The following is an 18,987-nucleotide window of genomic DNA, read 5'->3' as shown; positions in this document are numbered from 1 at the left end:
GCCAGCCCTGAGGAAAAGACAGTCTCAGACTCAAAGGAATTACAAACTGTCCCCTGAGATGTGGCTCTCACGGGAAGAGCTACAGCTTGTAAACCCTTTGAGTCCGAGACTGTCTCTTCCTATGTGTTTATAGTTTGCTACTGGGAGCAGCTTCCCTCCTCTTCTCAGATGGGCTGGGTCCTGGTTCTCCTGTGTGCTTTCTAGTGACACCTGGTGTCTCCACCCAAGGTGATGCCTCATTTTGCCCTGGTCAGAAGGGCTGATGTTCCTTGGGGAAATGAATAATGTTACAGTGTTGGCAATGAGTCTAAAACCCACTACATAAGAAACAAAGTACATCCACACAAACCGCAGCAAAGAAATGACCCATCTAAAATGACACTGGGCTTTATTGGGAACTGGTAAATACTGTCTGGCAAAGGATAGGGTTAGGGTTAACTAATAAGTACTAACACATCAACCAGTTCCCTATCTCCCAGCACTAACAGCTCTTCCCAACCCCCAGCTCTTTCCTTGCTATCTTCCCAGGCCAACGGTACGCTGAGGATGAGTCTGGAGACAAGTGCTGCAATGCTGTGAATGGAGGCCAGCTTAAACTAAACAAAAAGAGTCCTCCAACAGTGTCTTCTCCCCAGGGTGGTGTAGGTCCTTTCCTGGCTTTCTGTTTGGTAGCCTGTGGAGGCCTTGGCTGGCTCATGGATCTCTGCAGCTCTGAATGCTGCTCTCTGCAGGGCTGGAACTGTCTGGCCCATGCACTAGCTCACACTGCAGTTCAAAGACTCTGTTTGCGCGGAGAGGGAGTTAATCTGAGACCACCTAGGCAGTTCTGCTTCTCTCTCAGCTCCAAAACAGCATTCTCACTTGGTACTGCTGCCAAATTGGATTAAGCCAAAACAAAAAATTGGCAAATATATAAAACTTAAGTTGGTAGAAAAATCTGATTCTTTTTTAAACAGTTTAATCTAAAAGTTTAAAACATTTAACAAAAGTTTAAGACGTTCTTGAGTATCTTTTGTACCTTGAAGGGGCTAAGAAGGAAGAAAGAGAGACAGATGTGGAGAGAAACCTGTCCACCCAGAGGAACAAGTGGACACTCCAGGCAGACATAAGGATAAGGGGTGAGAATAAGGGATGGAGGAACACACAGTCACTCTGCAAAGTCAAAGTAAGTCTCAATACACCACCCATCTCACCCCACAAGGAAACACAAGTGAGGAAGAGCCACATGCAGTGTCTCCCCTCTTTCTGGAGGAACAGGATGAGTGCTTCATAGCCAGTCCTAGTAACACACTCATGCTTTCACACTCAAGTAACAGGCTAGTTTGCACCAAACCATCCTCCACCAAACCTCCTCCAATTCAAATTCTGTGCAAGACTTTTTCAAAACCAGTGATCAGAAAGCAAGAAAAAGCATGTGTGTCTGCACACACCAGGGCTCTATACAAGGCTGTGTATGATCAATGCCTGAAGAGAACTGAGGTGGGCTGGGAGATGCAGGGAGCTGGGGGGCAGATGCCTGTGAAAGGTGGGGCTGCGTGTGCTATGTGTCTAGGAAGATGCCGGGGACACAAGGGTAATGGGTGCCTGCTAGAGGCAGAGTGTGTGTGCTGGGTGCCTGAAAGAGGTGGGGAGGAGGGGTAACCCCAGTTCACAGTCATCCCCTCCCCATTGCACATCCCTTTTGTGAGCAGGTACCAGATGCCTGACCACAGGGGCACAATCTGAATTTTCCTAAGGGAGGGAGGGAGGGGGAGAGAGAGAGAGAGAGATTCTCCCCTTCACATTTTTAGGACTTTTCCCTTCCTCTCCTTCCCCCCAGAGAAACCAGGGCCAACCATGACCTTTCCTCCCTCCCCCTTACCCCATACAGACCCTGAGTGGCAGAAACCTCCCTCCTCCCTTCCCTGAACAGACTGGACTGGTTGGGATTTTCCTTTCCATCCTCTCCTCCCTCTATGGTCAAGGAAGCACTGGCCTTCTACCCCGAGTCTCCCTAGGAATGAAGCAGCCCCTATGTGGGGCCAATCACAAATATGTAGAATTGTGGGAGGTGATAGATAAGGGGTAGCTGGACTGAAGTGTCCAACATTGGATCACTACTGAAAAGAAACAGAACGCTAGCTCCAAAACTTAGCCTGTCCCCTCTCACTGAGGGGCTGAGCAGCCCTGGCTCATCATTGGCCCAGCAAACTGCTTGTGCATATCACAGCAGCCTCCCTACAGCCTTAGAAGAAGTTTAGTCCTTCTGTCTCCATTCATACTGGGAAATGGTGTGGTGGCAGAGGGCTCAGGTTGCCATTATTGGTGTAGTTGTATTGTTATAGGGAGTATGATCCCCAAGAGGCTCAGGCCAGAGTTCCAGAAGCTGGCAAACTTCAAGTGAGGCTTACAAATCTAACTAGAGGAAGGGTGGAAGTGATGACCAAGAGGTGAAGTGACTTGTTCAAGGTCATGCATCATGGCTGACAGAGCTAGGAGCAAAACCCGAGTCTCCTGAATCCCAGCCCAGTGCAACATCCATTGGCCCACGCTGCCTTGCTGATCTTGTTAATCTTGTAAATTTGAACACTAATTCAATTACCTACAAATTTGTCTAATTTAACAAAAAGGGTAAACAAGGTTGTGGTCCACCCTACAGGAATTGCCAGAATATTACCAGTGGGTTTGTCTCTGATGTGCAGCGGGCTTCCCAGAGCAAGCTAGTCTTGCTAATCCCTGAAAGGACACGGATACAGCCTTCTGATCAAGAATGGACACAAGCAGTAATTCTTGGAAAACAAAAGGATGATTTATTTAAAGGAAATAAGTGGTTATAATGTAGTGAATGAAGCAAGGAAGGATACATAGAACATAGTAAAATGCAACAGAATTACATTAAAGAATTAAAGTGCTGCAGCAAAATAAAAGACACAGACTACACAGGATATTTTTAACACATAAGAAATACAGTGGTTTCAATGTAACAAGCACATAGGGGTCCCACATACACAAAGGCTTTTACACTTAATGTTCCAATTAATCTCGTGCTTAATACAATGTAATATGCGCGGCCTCTATATACACATATGAGAAATCATTACCACATGAACAGATTAAGAATAAAACAGTTACTTCCCATTCACATTGACATTTAACATCTAACAAACACTTAATACCTAACACTACCTATTTACATTAATATTTACATTCACATCCTGTGAGGGCTGATCAGGCTGGTCACGGAATGAGTAGGAGAGATCTCACTCATATCACTGGCATCCAGCCTTACTTATAAGTGAAACCCACACATTCCTTAACAATAGATAGAAAAATCAGACTTAATGCTCCTTAGATCCCCTCTGTTACATCTAAGGATCCTTCTACTCTGTCTTATGGCTAGTTGAGGTGGCCATTCGATCTCGGAGAAACTCCTGAGGTGAAAGCTGCCCTCTGCTGACAGATGCAGAAGCCTGTGCTGTCCTAAAAGCTATTGCCTTCTTCCTTGACTGGGTTGCTATAGTAGCCATTGCCAGGGTAATCTCAGGTTTCTGCTGCTGCTGCTGCTTCTCAGGTAGATGTTTTCCAGATAACATCTTTTCTTAGCAGATGAGTTACAGCTTCTGTTCTCTACCGACCCCCAAACCCACTACAAGTTCAGCCTGCTTGCTGTTGACCTTATATGCTGCTTGCGCTTGCAAGGTCAGCTCATTAACATAATTTATTAACCTGGCTCAACCAATCAGCATCCAGATATTAACATATTTTCTCTTCCTGTCTAGATCCGCCCATTTTATTAGCATATCACATGTGCTTGCCTGTAATTAGCATGCTGTCACTCTAGAAGTGCTCTTCCCCTGATGCCATCTTGGATTCTAGGACTTTGCTGAGTCATTCTCCAGTACTACATCATCCCTATAGCCACCATCTTGGTCAGCCATGTTGGATTTTCTAAATTTAAACTTAACATTAAGGCTCTAATTAAGTAGAAATTAATCTTAAAACTAATTACTATTCATGCAAACTAAAGGTCCTGATATTGTCACCATGCTTTTTATGTCCAATTAAAAGAAATGTAATTTCACGATATTTGAACCCTTTCCGAGGTTTTTCTGCAAGCTTCTTATCAGAGTGCTGCAAGGTTTTTCAAAACAGCTGAAAGCAAAAATCTCTCATTACAACACATCTTTTGATTAATCATAAAGCTATCAAAAGGTTGAGCAGAGTTCACTGAAATAAATTCAGCAGTTTCAGAGAAAGACAGTTTCAGTTCTAGCATAATTTCAGTCCATACACAAATTCTTTCTATACTGGCCATTTCATGTTATATATACGCTTGGATTTCTATTTTTGCCAAATCTGCCTCCTTGCCCTAAAAAAATAAAATAAAATAAAAGCAACTTCTCTCCTTCTCATCTCAAATCCATTTCCTGGATTATGATTTTGGACCAGACTGTGACATTAAAGCACAGCCTGGAGTATAGGGCAGTGAGGAGCAATAATTCCTCAGTGGAAGCATTGAGGCATTGAGCCAGCTGACCTCAGTAGGGCATTAGAATTCAGAACTGAATCCCCAGTCAAAGCAAACCTCTTTACATTTATAAAGAATATGAAAACAAGAGAACATGAGCTAAAGTTTAATTTGGGACCAAATGAAAAGTTTAGATATAAGATTTTCAAGGAAAAAATAACAGAATTCCAGTAGAAAGATTTGCTGAATGGATAAGGAAAAAAATGATTTGACAGAAAAAGCACAAGGATTGCGCTATGATAGCCTTTGAGGCCTTTCCCCTTGGATTTCTTGTTTTATCACATTTTTCTAAAACACAACACTCACAACTGTTTTTCCTCATCTATCAAAGCATTAAATTGCCAGTCCTTTGCCCTAACTTAAATCAAGGAAGTAGCAATGTTAGGTTTAATTAAAAACAGCAAATATTTGTACAGCTGTCCCTGGTTTCACAGCACAGAAATAGGTTTAGCATCAAATCTTACAGTTTTAAGTCCCCAGGGAACCATATAGAAAAACATATAAGATCCTTCTGGCTCACTTTCCAAAGCCAGAAATGCCTTTTTTGAAGTTATTTCAGGTGGGACTCTTTCACCCTTCCTATTTCCAACTACTTTTCTGCTTGAATAGGGATTTTTCCTCACTCCAAAAGGAACACTGTCAGGCTTACAGGTTTAGATTATCTGATGCACCTTGGAGTTCATAATAAAATAACAACAAAAGCAGAGAAATAACCATTTTAACTTTACCAACAACAATTTCAGCCTTAATATACAAAATAATAATAATAATAATAATTGATTGATGATCCTTCTCACCACAAGTTTCCCCTTTCCTAGAAGCAGGCACTTCGTTTCTCTTGGAAAACGAGTGTCAATCCAGAAGTCTTGTTTACTGTAGTGAGGGACCATTACACTCCCCTTGGAGGGCGGAGCCTACATCGCCCCGCCGCCCTCACTGGAAGTATAAAAGGCTGGCCCTGCAGTACAGTCAGAGGAAAGCCTGTGGAGGAGAAGGATGATCTGCTGGTTTGGCTGTGTCCTTGAGAGGAACCCTTACCGGGCAGTGCCCAATCCACAGATGCTGACAAGGACTGGTTTGGAGTGCCTGCTTCCATCTACCCCAAGGAGCTGGAGGAGACCTGGAGGCTAGTGGTACCGAACCCTGGGGTGGCAGGAAGTGGCCTGGGGCAGCCCCAGAGCAGCCGGCTGCAGAGCCAGGTGTGGCTTAGTCAGCGTATTGTGGCTGGATCCCTGCTAACGCAGGGACAGCCAATCCTGCCCCTGCCAGGGCCCTGGGCTGGGATGTGGTGGAGTAGGGTGAGTCAGTGTTCCCCTGACCCCCTACACTGTGCAAGGAGGCTCTAGCTCTGAAGAGGAGCTTCCCTTACAAGTCACCCTTAGAGACTGTTTTATTTGCTGGCAACCTGAGCTGACTCAAGCCCAGGCCCCAGCCCCCAGCTCACCTGTAGACTGGTTTTGCTTGCTGGCTGCCGGAGCTCTGCCCAGGCCACAACCAGCCCTGATAGACTCTGTATAAGGGCTGACTACTTGAGCTACCCAAACCCAGGCTAAAACCTGACAGTGACTATTAATTGCCCAGCCCTATTGTGGGCTCTTGGCTGTCTTGCAGACTCTGGTCCTGGCCAGACAGGACCAGCCTGAGTGGCCTCCCTCTGAGCAGGAGAGTGAGGGACCATTACAACTATGTTTATATGCCGTCTAGTTGACAGATGGGGGCAACATGAATGAAAGCAATTTTAAACTACTGTGAGCCCGTTAATAATAGAGTTGAGCCTGAGCTGCAGAGTTCAGACCGAGCTCTTAACATCGCTGAAGTTTGGAGGTGTTTGGATGTAAGGTTTTGCTTCTCACCCTACTCTCATTTTAAAATTACTCACTGAAACACATTGTAAAATCCTTCCTCTCCAAAGGGAGAGAGACTTTAAAAATTTCTGACACGAGTCCAAAATAAGTCTCCCTTCCCTCCCTCACCCCTCAAATGAGAGAGAGTTAATAGATCTCATCCCAGGAGAAACCATAAGGATTTATATCAACTAGTGGAAACACATTAAAATAAATGTGTTACAAATTTAGGCACCCACACAAAATACAGTGCGTATGGAGGTAGTTCTCCAGAAAGGATAAGAAACCAGCTGCCTGTCTGAAAATGTACACATGAGAAGCTCCATGGAGCTTGGGTCCAAGAAATAAAATGAAGGGCTGATCTTTTTAACAAGTGCTGAAATGAACCACACCTATTGACCCCAGGCTGAAGGGAAGGGGCAGGCGGCCACCCACTGGGGGAAGATATAAGAAAAGAAGGGATGGGAAAAGAGGGAGAGGAGAAAAGGCCAAACAAGGTTTAAAAACACTCCATCCCGTGGAGGGGAACAGAAGCAAGAGAGCTGATGGCCAGATCAGTACCTTTATTTGTCTCTCTCAACCACCAGCTGGTTGCTCTCCAAACTCTGCAGCTCTTGCACCACCAGCAGCAAGGTGAAGATGCCAGAGCCTGCCATCCCCACTACAAATTGGACCAGGCCTCTCCACCGCTCAGCATAGGTATGTATGGCCCTACTTTGCATGACATGGGACTGGGCCTGGATGCAGTCAGGTCTAGTCGGGCTCAGGAGCAGGAGGAAGGCAGAAGAGCAGCAAGCAAAACCTCTGAGGAGGAAGAAGAATGTGGATCCCAGGCTCTTTCCAACCCAGGTGAGCCCAGGCCAAAGGATTCAAGACAGCTGGGCCCAGCCAGGCCCCGAACACTTACACAGATTGCTGTGCACTGCATGCTGTCCCGAATAGTAGATTCAACATCCCAGCTTGTCAGTGTGGAACAGACTCTCCTGCTCCCTCTGTTTCAGGAACATCCTTTTCCTATTCACCTAAAAGTAAGTAGTGAGAGATCAAAGGACTCATGTCCTGGGCTTCCTTCTGCAAATGGGCAGTTAATTGCACTGTTCAGGACATCCTTGTATATGCTGGATTCCAGGGCCACGCAGGGTGGGGGATGGGAGACGTGGGGCAATTTGCCCCAGGACCTGCAGGGGCCCCCATGAGAATATAGTATTCTATAGTATTGCAACTTTTTGCTATGGAAAGGGCCCCCGAAATTGCTTTGCTCCAGACCCCCTGAATCCTCTGGGCAGCCCTGCTGAATTCTGTCAGACTAACTGGAGCAGTTTTATTTACGTTAATTTGCAATGAAGTAATTACTCCAAATCATTTTAGGATTGTACAGAGTTTACAAAAAGTTATAAAGTCAATGATAATCCTTTGAGCTAGCACTGCGGGGGTACAAATGCTATTTTGTTGTAGTTGGGGTTAGTGATTCTTTAAACCATAAGTTAGGATGCATGGAATTTTTTTTAGGCGATATTTACATTTTCCACATAAAGCCTCAAACTCCCATGTGCTGTTATGGTACCTGAAGAGCCCCAGTCAACAAATATGAAGAGACAAAGAGTGACTTGTAAGTGAAAAGTCAATTTTCATCGAGTAAGAGAACCAGCGTATATGATTCCAGAATGACACATTATATCTATAGCTGAGATTTAGTGAACATATGTAAGATGTGGTCCTCATTTTGCTGGTAAAAGGGTGGTGCATATTATCACAAGAGAACTTCTTGTGGCCCTTTGACATTCAAGAAAAAGCCATGCATAGGGGACTGGGTAATTCATGTGTGTGTGATAGTCCATCATCTGCTAGTCTCAGGGTTCAAATTTGGTACAGCTTGATTGTGGCCAAAAGTCATTACCTTAGGATGACTTATTTTGTAAAATGAATTGTAGTCTGTCCAATTTTTCAAACAGATGTACACATCACAAAAAGCACATTTCACCCCAGTTCATATTCTTGCTGATCTTTCTAACAGAGGCCGTAAATCGAACCAATATACTGATGTCTCTACCCTTTCACCTTAGCAGGCAGACCCTCCAGGTGCAGACTGGCATTGGCAGGGCAGCTGGAGCCATATCTGTTCAGTGAAAAACAAATGTCAACATTTTCAGAAGTTGCTTCTGATTTTAGGTGCCTGAGTATTTGAGTGCCCAGTCTGAGACATGTCAGGAACCTGATTTTTTCAGAGGTGCTGAGCACCCATGACGTCAACTGAAGTTGTAGCTGGTCAATACTTCTGAAAATCAAAACCAGAGTATCTCAAAAGTTGGGCACTCAACAACTGAGGCACCAAAAAAAAAATCACAGGCTATCTTTGAAAATTTTGGTCTAGATTATTTCAGTGTCCAGGTGTATTAATCTAAGACTTTTCACCAGAAATAAATTCACTTGTGGGGGGTAACGAGTGAAAGAGGAAAAAACCTTGTGTGAAATGGAAAAAGTCAAGAATTAAAAAAAAAAAATCAGGTGAAATGGGTAGACCTAGCATTCCTATGCTATTGAAAAATGAATGTACAATTTTTTATTGGAATGTTGTAATATTGACTTTCAATATGACACCGTCATTGCTAATATGTAAAAATAAATAATATTCTTCATTAGCACAAATACTAACCAGATAAAATACATCCACTTCAAAGAAGGCTTTATTTTCTTTCTATTTTTTCCCAGAAGAGCTTTAATATCTGTGTGGGTGAATGTATATTTTAGATGCCACTGGGAATAACACTAACTTTGGATTCTCATATTACTATTCTACTTGAAATCAGGTTAGATCTTTTCTTCAGGGTATGCCCATTATCAGGACCAACTGAACACTGGGATTTTCCTGGGTCAGTTTCTATGGCTAAGTTAAATAAATTCTGCGGTGTGTTTCCATAAAATCTGAGTAATTTAATTAGGTCTTTTAGCTGTGAATAATTGCTGTAGGTTTTAGTTTTAAAACAGTTGGATTCCCAGGATTCAGTTTACATGTTCATCCTGCCGGGAAATTTAGATGGAAAAAGCCTCTTACAACTGAACTTTTAGCTGCAGTTCTCAGATGAGATGGCCATAAACTCTCAAACAGAATAAAAATAGCAGCTGTCCATTCAGTCACACTTTCTACAGCCAAAACGCAATCATTCTCAGAGCACAGAAATGCTCTTAAGTGCTAAATGGCCAGCTTGGTCTCAGTCATACCACAAATACATTCATTACTTGCTACAGTTGATGCTCTGCGGGGTTGTTCCAGACAGTCCAGAAATGCATCTGATGATCTTATTTATGTTTTTATTGGTGGTGTCAGCTGGAAAAAAAGTCACAGGTTGCTCTAAAAGTGGCCCAAAAATATAGCTACATGTGGCTTGTGAAAAAAGATCCAAACAACTGGCATTCTAACACAGTAAAACGTGCATACTCCAGAGACTACCATAGACCTGAAAACAATGCTTTTTCTAGCTCCCAGGATGCATCAGACGATATTGGCCTGGGAAGCCTGAGAGAAGTGGCTCAGTGTTAATTTATGATGGAAGGTTAAGCTCCTGTGAGAATTCTGATGGACCTTCCTTTAAGTTTGACAGGTCACTTACTGGCATCATCATCCACAAACAATATACTAGTGACTTTGGATTTCAGACATCCATGCTAAAATAATATATGTTTCTCTACCATAATTATACATTTCCAGAGTGAACAGATCAGTTAGTACAGTATTAAAAGCGAGAGATTTTGTATTTTGGGCAGCACTTTGCATGTATTTGAAAAGAAAACATAAAATGAAAAGATTCCTGAAATGGGAGTGTGCAGCTTCCCAGTGCTATGGGCAGGTGCAGACTTCATGACCACTGCTCTTTGATAACATCCTGCCTCCTGAGCTGGAGTAACCGAGGAGTCACTGAAGTGTTACTAACTCAGAAATGTATAACAAGATTGGATTGGACTAAACTGGATCTTAGCCAGCTGGAAATGGAATATAAATTATACGAGGAAGTTAAAATAACTATCACAGTTTCAAAACAGTTTTGGTATTTAAAAAAAAATAGTGCTTGTGAAAGGTGGCATATGGACAGTTCTGGATAGTGAGAACTGCCTGACAATGCGAGTTCCCATGCCTCGCCACTGGTGTTCTGTCGGTAGGTGTGAGGGGGACTCCATGATCATAAAGGAATAAATCCATCTGGGTGAAACTTTATGCCTATTTGTTGCCTCACCATGTTAGATCTTCAACTGGTGTAAACTGGCATAGCTGCATTGAAATCAATGGAACTATGTTAATATACACCAGGAAAGAAGTGGGACTCTGTGCAGGCGTAAGTGGGTGCCCAGGGGGACCTCTTTGTAGAATCAAGGTCTGCATCCCTAGTCTCTCTGCTCAGACTGTCAGCAACAGTACCACTGTTTGTTGATTTTTGTTTTTCTGCTATATTGAGAACAATATATAGGGAATAGAACTGAAACCATATTCTCACTCAGCAGCCAACAGATGTGACATCAGAAACTATTGACCTAGACTAGATTCAAACTGGAGGACTAGAAGAGCTAGGCTCTGTATCCCAGCTAGTCCTCCTTAGCTATGATAATCTTTGAAAAATACTGTAATGCCAACACATTATTCACTCAGAAAATGGCCAGGGTGTAGTGCCAGCAACACAAGCACTGTACTCTTTTCTCACATGATTTTCATCATTTTTTCCAAAGCGCCATAGAACTGATAGTTGTTGCAATAAAGTATTTGTAATTACACCTTAATAAAATCCTATTTTCTGAAAGCTGATTTCTGACCCAAAGGGAAGGTTCTCTTTTCCCACAAAACAACTGGCTCTAGAGTAGATGATACTCTGATTCATAAAGAGTGGATTAGTGGTGATCGCAATCAAAAAATTGACTTTCATCAGAATTCTTATAAAACAGCAACAGAATCTTTACCTGCCACCACACATTAAACCAATTAAGTGCGCACACATGCACTTTTTTTGGGTAGCTAATGAGGTTATAACATAATTCCTGTATCTTCTAGCAATGATTTTTCATTCTTACAGTAATTAATATGAAGATTGACCATGGAGAGGTTGCTCCAAAGTGCAATCTATAAGCATCATTTTAAGTTGTTTGGGTATATTTAAAATGTTGACAAATGAACAATTTTTGGTTTTATTTCTAACAGCATGGAGACCATTTTTGGAATTGTCCCCAGAATCACTATGAATTCAGTGAGAAAATAGGTACTCATGGCTACATGACATTAACAATCTCTTCACCCTGACGATTGCTCTGTACTCTGCATTTGTGCCTGCTTTGTTAGAAAGAGGCTATATGGTGGCAAAACACAGGATGACTGGTTTTAATTTTTTCACACAGTGACTTTACAAGAAATTATTAATAGCTGTATAATTTTTTGTGAGAGATAACTCATCGGAAACAATACATAAAAGTCTTCCTAAATATAAATGTTCTGAAACACCATGGTTGGAGGGACTTTAAGACGACCACCCCTACAGATGTTCCTTCAGAAGAAGTTGAGGCTTATTGGCAGGGAAGCTTGCATTATACTTATTCTGAGGAGAGAGGACTCAAATATTTACTGTTGTCATTGTGGCACCTTTTACAAATGTGAAATAAACTCTTTTCAAAGGTGGGAGAGGAAAGAGAGGAAGAGAGGAAACCCCAAGAAAATGAATGTTTTTAATTTTCTGAGAAATAATATTTCACATGTCTATAATGCTTATATTTTCAAAATGCTTTACAAACATTAGCTAATTCTCTCAACATCCCTATGCAATAATGCTTACTTATGTCCATTTTATAGATGAGCAAATTAAGGCAAGGAGCTTAAAGCACTATCTTCCCTAAATATTTTACTGTGTTTTAAGCACAATGGCTCCCCAGCCATCTACTAATATTGACTGGACTTGCCCATTTAAATAGGGCCAAACCATCTTATAATTACATTAAAAAACTTTACTTCCATTGTGGTTCTTTTCAAGACAGGCATTATGATCTATTATAATTTGTATTATGGTAGCACCTATAGGCCCCATCTCAGATCAATACTGGTCCACACTAGAATTTGGCCAAAAATTTCCACCATTGCTTCAGTTCCACCAATGGTACCAGCAGTGATGGAAGCAGTATTATAGACAAGGCACTTGGTGGCTGCAGGCCTTTAGCCACCATGTTGTCTAACACTGCTTACAGCAGATATAAACAACATAGTGGTTAAAATGCTAATGAATGCCAGCAACATTGTCTGCACTATTGCTACTACCAGTGGAGCTGAACCGAGGATAGTCATTGTGGAAAATTCTTGGTAAAAATGCCTGATGTAGACACAGCCACTGAGTCAGCAAAAGAGCAGACTGGAACTTAGAATCTTCTATATTCCAACTTCATAACAAATCCACTAGACCAGGCACTTGTGAGCATGCTTAAGAAAAAAATGATTTTCCTGACTGCAAACCATAAAGATCTACTCGATTTATCTATTTAACAGTTAAAAGTAAAAAACGACAGAACTAAACAGGCCTCATTCTCTTTAATGGTGTCTTGTTAAGAATAGCATCATCATAAACTAAATTACACTAGTAATTAACACTCATTAATATATTTACAATAGTGATCAAAAATAAAAGCTGTTCAAGTAGAAATATCCTACTGATTCAGCTCAGTGTCAAGTGACAAATATCCAAAGCACTCAAAGACTGGTTGAATATTTTAAGTCCTAATTTTAAGAGATTTAGAGCTAGTGGGCCATGCAGTTCTTATTCTGGTGTAGCTCTGCCAGTGCCATGCGGGATATTAACTCATCTGTCTAAACATATGGTTCTTGACAAACAACAGCTGCAGGAAGGATATGCTCCTGCACTGAAATTGAAAACACTTCAAATGAAATCACTGCAAATATTTATTGTGTTAGTATTTTAATAGAAACTATGAACCACTTGAGCTATTGCTCTCTATTACTTCAGTTCACAGGTTTAGAACAGTGGAGCCCTAATACAGAAGGGCTTTTTTAGTAAGCACACTTTTCTATTTACTTCAGTTAGTATCCAGTTTTTTCTTTGAAAGGAGAAAGAATGAAAAATTTCATTTTCTGTCCTGTATCCCTTAGTTCCCATGTGCTGGAAACCTGGAAAAGCTGGAATTACTAGCTTGTTTACTTATTCAAAGGTACATATTAAGAGATAAAATAAATTGCACTAGGGACTTTAGATCTAGAAAATTTCTTAATTCTACTAAAGAGAGCTTTATAGATCAGGATTCGAAAGGTGACCTTCAAAGGAACAATCAAAATATTTTTTTTAAAAGGAAAAAAAAATTGCTACTTACCTAGGGTCATGCCTTAGTTCTCCCCAGTTTTCCAGTGTTGGAGACATTCCACTATGATGGAATCTCCGCACCTGCAGCAGACGTCCAACTAATGCCAGAGGACTTCTAGGGGGTCTAAAATCAAACTGGTTAGTTTTGCATTATTTTTGTGCCAATTGCTCACCCCTGCCTGCTTAGTGAGGTCATTCAGCACATATTTCAGTGTTCACTCCTTTTTGATGGTTTGTTTGCAGATCGCCTTTAATGTTACCATAATGTAGCAGGTACTGCCTAGATTAAACACATTTGTGCAGTTTTAACAGGGTTTTATTTGAAGTAATGGAGCTTTGGCCCATGAGGGGCATGAACCTGCATTCCTTTAAGAATGACAGCTGATAACAGAGTCTAAACTCAGTTCTTAGAAAGCTAAAAGCGCAAGCCTTTACCATTTCAGAGAAAAGACCAAGTATATTAATTAGAAGAAAGTATCAGAGGGGTAGCCGTGTTAGTCTGGATCTGTAAAAGCAGCAAAGAATCCTGTGGCACTTTATAGACTAACAGACGTTTTGGAGCATGAGCTTTCGTGGGTGAATACCCACTTCGTCAGATGCATGTCATCCTGCATCTGACGAAGTGGGTATTCACCCACGAAAGCTCATGCTCCAAAATGTCTGTTAGTCTATAAGGTGCCACAGGATTCTTTGCTGCTTTTAATTAGAAGAAGTAGCAGACTCATAAGCCTCTTAAGTGGAGCAGCTACTATAGGGGGACAAAGATCAACATTCTTCTAAAGTTCATCTGGAGCATTTATTATGTAACAAAATGAACATGAATGTTCCAGATGAACCTTATTATGTAACAAAATAAATACATTAACACACATGATGTTAAACACTACTTTTCACCAAGTGTAGACAAGAATGAAGTGTGTTTAAAAAGCATTAGTGTGCATCCCCCTAGGGTTAACCATGTCCACCTAACTTTTAAACCATGGTTGGCATGGTCTACACTAGATGCAAAGTCATTTAGTTAGAACTGGTTAATTAGCACGTTGTTCAACACAATGCATTTCCCTAGTGGACACAGGCCATGGTGTGGATTATACTTGCGGAGCAAGTTCTCAGGGAAGCCAGATGGCCTTTTGGGTGTGCAGGAATATCAAAATCAGGCCAGAGACAGTTATCACAAATTAAACTACTAAAATTATGGTTAATTGAAAGATAATTTTTAATATGAAACTGCTAAAGTTCAGTGGAGACTGGTGAAATTTAAAAGCAGGTAAGTGAAACTGACACAAGGTTGCATGTCTTGACACTTTGCAGCAATGTATAAAGATCAGAGATGAAAGTTTGTGGTGAAGGTTTCTGTCTAGAAAGATGTGCTGTGTGTGGCTAAATCATTACTTGTCATTCATTTCTTTTTGGTTTGGCTTTCAGGATAGCATTGAGTTTAGAAACATCTGCAGTCATATGGCTTTACAGTTGGAGGGGCAGCGATTTGACAGAGACTTACATGCAGCACACCAGTGTTTGAGGATCATCGTTGAGAAACTGATTGATTCACTCACAGTTTTCCCCTCAGATTTGTATGCCATAGCCCTAGTTTCACTGAGACAAATCTTACAAAACCTCCCAGAGATGTGAAACAGTCACACAGACAAGAGTGACTAATATGTGTAGGAGGTGATAGTACAACCCTACCTCTCAATTGTCTTCAAAATTATGTGTAGTTTGAAAGGTTGAATCTGAAGCCTCCGCTCACATGAGTGATCCCGTTGACTTCATGTGAATAAGGACTTCATAATTAAGAGTCCAATCCTGCAAAATGTTGAGCACCCTTTGTCTTCCTGGTCAAACTGGTATGAATGGGAATTGTGGGCACCTCCAGGAGTTGATCTGCACCTTGCAGAATTGTGCCCCACATGAACAAGGACTGTAGAGTTGGACTCTAAAATTGGGACACTTGGTAAAAAGAATGGTGGTGGAGAAGAGGACTGGACCTTTGGAATTCTGTTAACCTACATCACTGTCAGTGAAAACATGTTTTCAAATCATTCTTTGTGCTAATTTGATACTTCAGAGACAGAAAGCGGTGTACATAAGAACGTAACTTTATCACCAGGACAACACATCTGAGGGGTATGTTGTGCGAAGAGTATTTAAAGATAGCTTTAAAAAGAGACGCTCTCTAGAGTACTTTACTACACTGATCTGAAACAACTGATCTGAAGGGTTGCCAATTCAGAAAAGGAAAAAAGGGGAACATTTTTGGACCCAGTAGGATCACTGTTAAAAAAAATACTGGTAAATAAAAGCACTCAGTAGTCAAGCACATGAATGCTAATGGAAAGCAGACAGAAGGGGCACAAAGTGTGGCCAAAGCAAATGTATTCAAAGAGTTAAACATATATTTGTGGAAATTGCTTTGCAAAACTCACCCAGCTTTAGTGACTGTACAGCACACAGGAATACAACTCTGCTCATGAACTGCCAAACCAGGAGTTTCCATAGTCTGAGATTTTTCTGCAGCTGCATGTGACAGGGAGAAATTTAGCTCAATTTTTATCTTACTTGTGTATGGATGAAGGCATTCTGCACAGAGTACGAGATAGAAAATTGTCTCTTTCCATTGGCTAAGGTAATGAATTTCCACATGATTACTTTCCACATGTGACTCTGTATACTGACTGATTTGCCATATTTTATGTTCACATGAGACTCCTTTTAACACTACACTGGTGCCGGTCTCAGCTATAATTAAGGCTACATCAGCCCTTCCTTTATAAAAACACCTGTTTGGTGGTGTTTCTTAGCTTGAATAGAGACTTTTGTTTTGGGATGAAACTTTGTCTATGATGGGTCAGTCCAGTAGGCTCAGTATTAGTTTATAAATTGGAAGAAAACTCATGAAAATGTATTTCCAAAGAAGAAATTAAAAAAAAAAAAGCCTTGGAGTGTCTTGTTTGTGTGAGTCCCTTCCTCCTGTGACATTGCCCTCTATATGATTTTATGAAAATATGTAGTGACATGTGATCATGTCACCTGGTACTGGAATCCATCTTAAACCTGGTGTTTTTCCACTGAGAAGGAGGGGTGGGAACCCAGAGAGGGACAAAGGAGTCCCGCCTTGTGCAAAAGATATATAAGGGGGTGGAACAGAACAAAGGGGGCTGCAGTCATGAGAAATCCTCTAGCTACCACCTGAGCTGGAACAAGGACTGTACCAGGGGAAAGGATTGTGCCCAGACTAGGAAGGCGTCCAGTCTGTGAAAGAAGCTTATTGAAACTTCTCTGAGGGTGAGATTTTTATCTGTATTCAGTTTTCTTACTGTATTAGGCTTAGACTTGAATGCTTTGTTTTATTTTGTTTGGTAATTTACTTTGTTCTGTCTGTTATTACTTGGAAACACTTAAATCCTACTTTTTGTATTTAATAAAATCACTTTTTACTTATTTAACCCAGAGTAAGTATTAATACCTGGGGGAATGAACAGCTGTGCATATTTATCGGTGTTATAGAGGGCAAACAATTTGAGGTAAAACGGATTTATTTGGGGTTTGGACCCCATTGGAGGTTGGGTGTCTGAGTGCTGGAGACAGGAGCACTTCTTACGCTGTTTTCAGGTAAGCCTGCAGTTTGTGGGGGACGTGGTTCAGACTTGGATCTGTGTTTGCAGCAGGCAAGCGTGTCAGGCTCAAACAAGGCAAGGGACTGAAGTCCCAAGCTGGCAGGGAAAACAGGCTCAGAGGTAGTCCAGGCACATCAGGTGACAACCCCAAAGGCGGTTTCTGTGATCCAACCCATCACACGTCCCTTCAAGAAAAATAGAGGAGAAGGAGGGACACATTTGTGGCAGTGACGCCCCTCCTTTGCACCTTGTGGAATATAGGGACTTTCAAGTAGATGTAATGATCTTCCTAGTAGTGCTAAGTTTTAAGGTGACCTGCAAAGCAAACAATGTATTATAGTTCTGTGTATCTTGTGTTAATAGCATGGTGTATTAGGTATTACAGAAAGAGGACAGAGGATTCAGGACATTCTGTGAGATGAGGCTCATGGAGTTTCTTCTAATGCTTGCCTCAGAGGGGAGGGATTTAGGGGCATTAGAGTTGGCATGGGAGATGTCCCCGAAAGAGCCCAAGCTCTGCTCTTAGCCCTGCAGAACAAGGAGCCCTGCCCTGTGCTTTATGTGGTTTTCCCCACCTCTCCTTGCCAGCCCAGTTATCCCAGAAGCCACACTGGTGCTATCTATCTCCTCCATATTGGTATAGTATAAGCTATGGGGACAAGGCTACTTGGATGAGCTTTCTCTTGGATGGATATTCACGCAATTCCCTCCAGTAATGAGATTCATTTACTGCAGCAGTATGGTTGTTTCTAATCAGTTTAACTTTCTAGGTCTCATAAACTAGAGCAGTTCTACAGTGTTTGGTGACAAACACTAGAAGGAAGTGTTTAGAGCTGAACAGCGAGGTTTCTATTCTTTTCCATAAAAAGTAATTTAAAAGCAAAACTTACATTTTGGGTGTACAGTGCACATCAGGTGAAATCCTGGCCTCTTTGAAGTCAACAACAAGACCCCTATTAACATCATAAGGTCAGGATAATAACAAATTTGTCCTGACATAACCAGTGATGACCGTACACACAAATGAGGAACTAAACAAGAACCACCATGTTGATTTCAGTTCCATTTGCCCGCTTGCATGCATGTGCACACACAAAATATTGACCAAACGGAAAATAACAAAGTTATTTGGGACAAAAAAATTCTTTTCAAGCTCCTAAGATACAATCAAGCAATAGAGGTTAAGATATAGTGTATTTAAAGAGTACTTAATAATGTCCTTTTGCAGGCATCATTGCGTATGATGAAAATTTCCAGAACACTTCCTTCCCCAAACACTCCCATTTAAAATGAATATTTGGGGTCAAGGTCATTAAAAAGAAAACACTATTACATTCTTTGAAATTCTGTGGGGCACTAGAAATGTAAAGGTCTCTGGGATCCTTTAATTTAAATTTGACTAAAATATTTAAATAAACACTTAACTTCCCTGGGGTGGGGGATTAATTTTTCTTTCAAAATGCTTGCATAACTGAATCAGAGTACAAAGATATTCTTAAGCCCCAGACCTGCAAACACTTTCCTCACAGGAGTACTGAGATCAGTGGGCTTGCACGTGTGTGTAAAGTTATGCCTATGCCTGTTTGAAGATCAGGGAGTTATTTAATAATGCATTAATTAAGGTGAAGTGTAGTAAAAATGAATAGCAATTGACATCCTGTTTTGGGAACCATAGCCTGCCCTCA

General features: G+C 41.4%; 1 protein-coding gene across 1 annotated transcript; it reads left to right on the top strand.

The window, feature by feature from the left end:
- Positions 1–6,896: 6,896 nt before the first annotated feature.
- On the top strand, positions 6,897–15,317 carry DLEU7 (deleted in lymphocytic leukemia 7). Its single transcript, XM_050937831.1, has 2 exons — positions 6,897–7,379; positions 15,111–15,317. Exons 1-2 carry the CDS (start codon positions 6,897–6,899, stop codon positions 15,315–15,317), a joined length of 690 nt encoding a protein of 229 aa, XP_050793788.1.
- The last annotated feature ends 3,670 nt before the right edge of the window (positions 15,318–18,987 follow it).

The sequence above is a fragment of the Gopherus flavomarginatus genome, chromosome 1 (genome assembly GCF_025201925.1).
Source record: "Gopherus flavomarginatus isolate rGopFla2 chromosome 1, rGopFla2.mat.asm, whole genome shotgun sequence".
Taxonomy (NCBI): Eukaryota; Metazoa; Chordata; order Testudines; family Testudinidae; genus Gopherus; species Gopherus flavomarginatus.
This window is presented reverse-complemented; position numbering and strand designations above follow the sequence as displayed.

Coding starts and splice junctions, on each gene's coding strand:
- DLEU7 (XM_050937831.1), top strand. CDS start 6,897: ATGGCCAGATCAGTACCTTTATTTGTCTCTCTCAACCACCAGCTGGTT. Junction 7,380..15,110: donor CTTTTCCTATTCACCTAAAA/GTAAGTAGTGAG, acceptor TTTGGCTTTCAG/GATAGCATTGAGTTTAGAAA.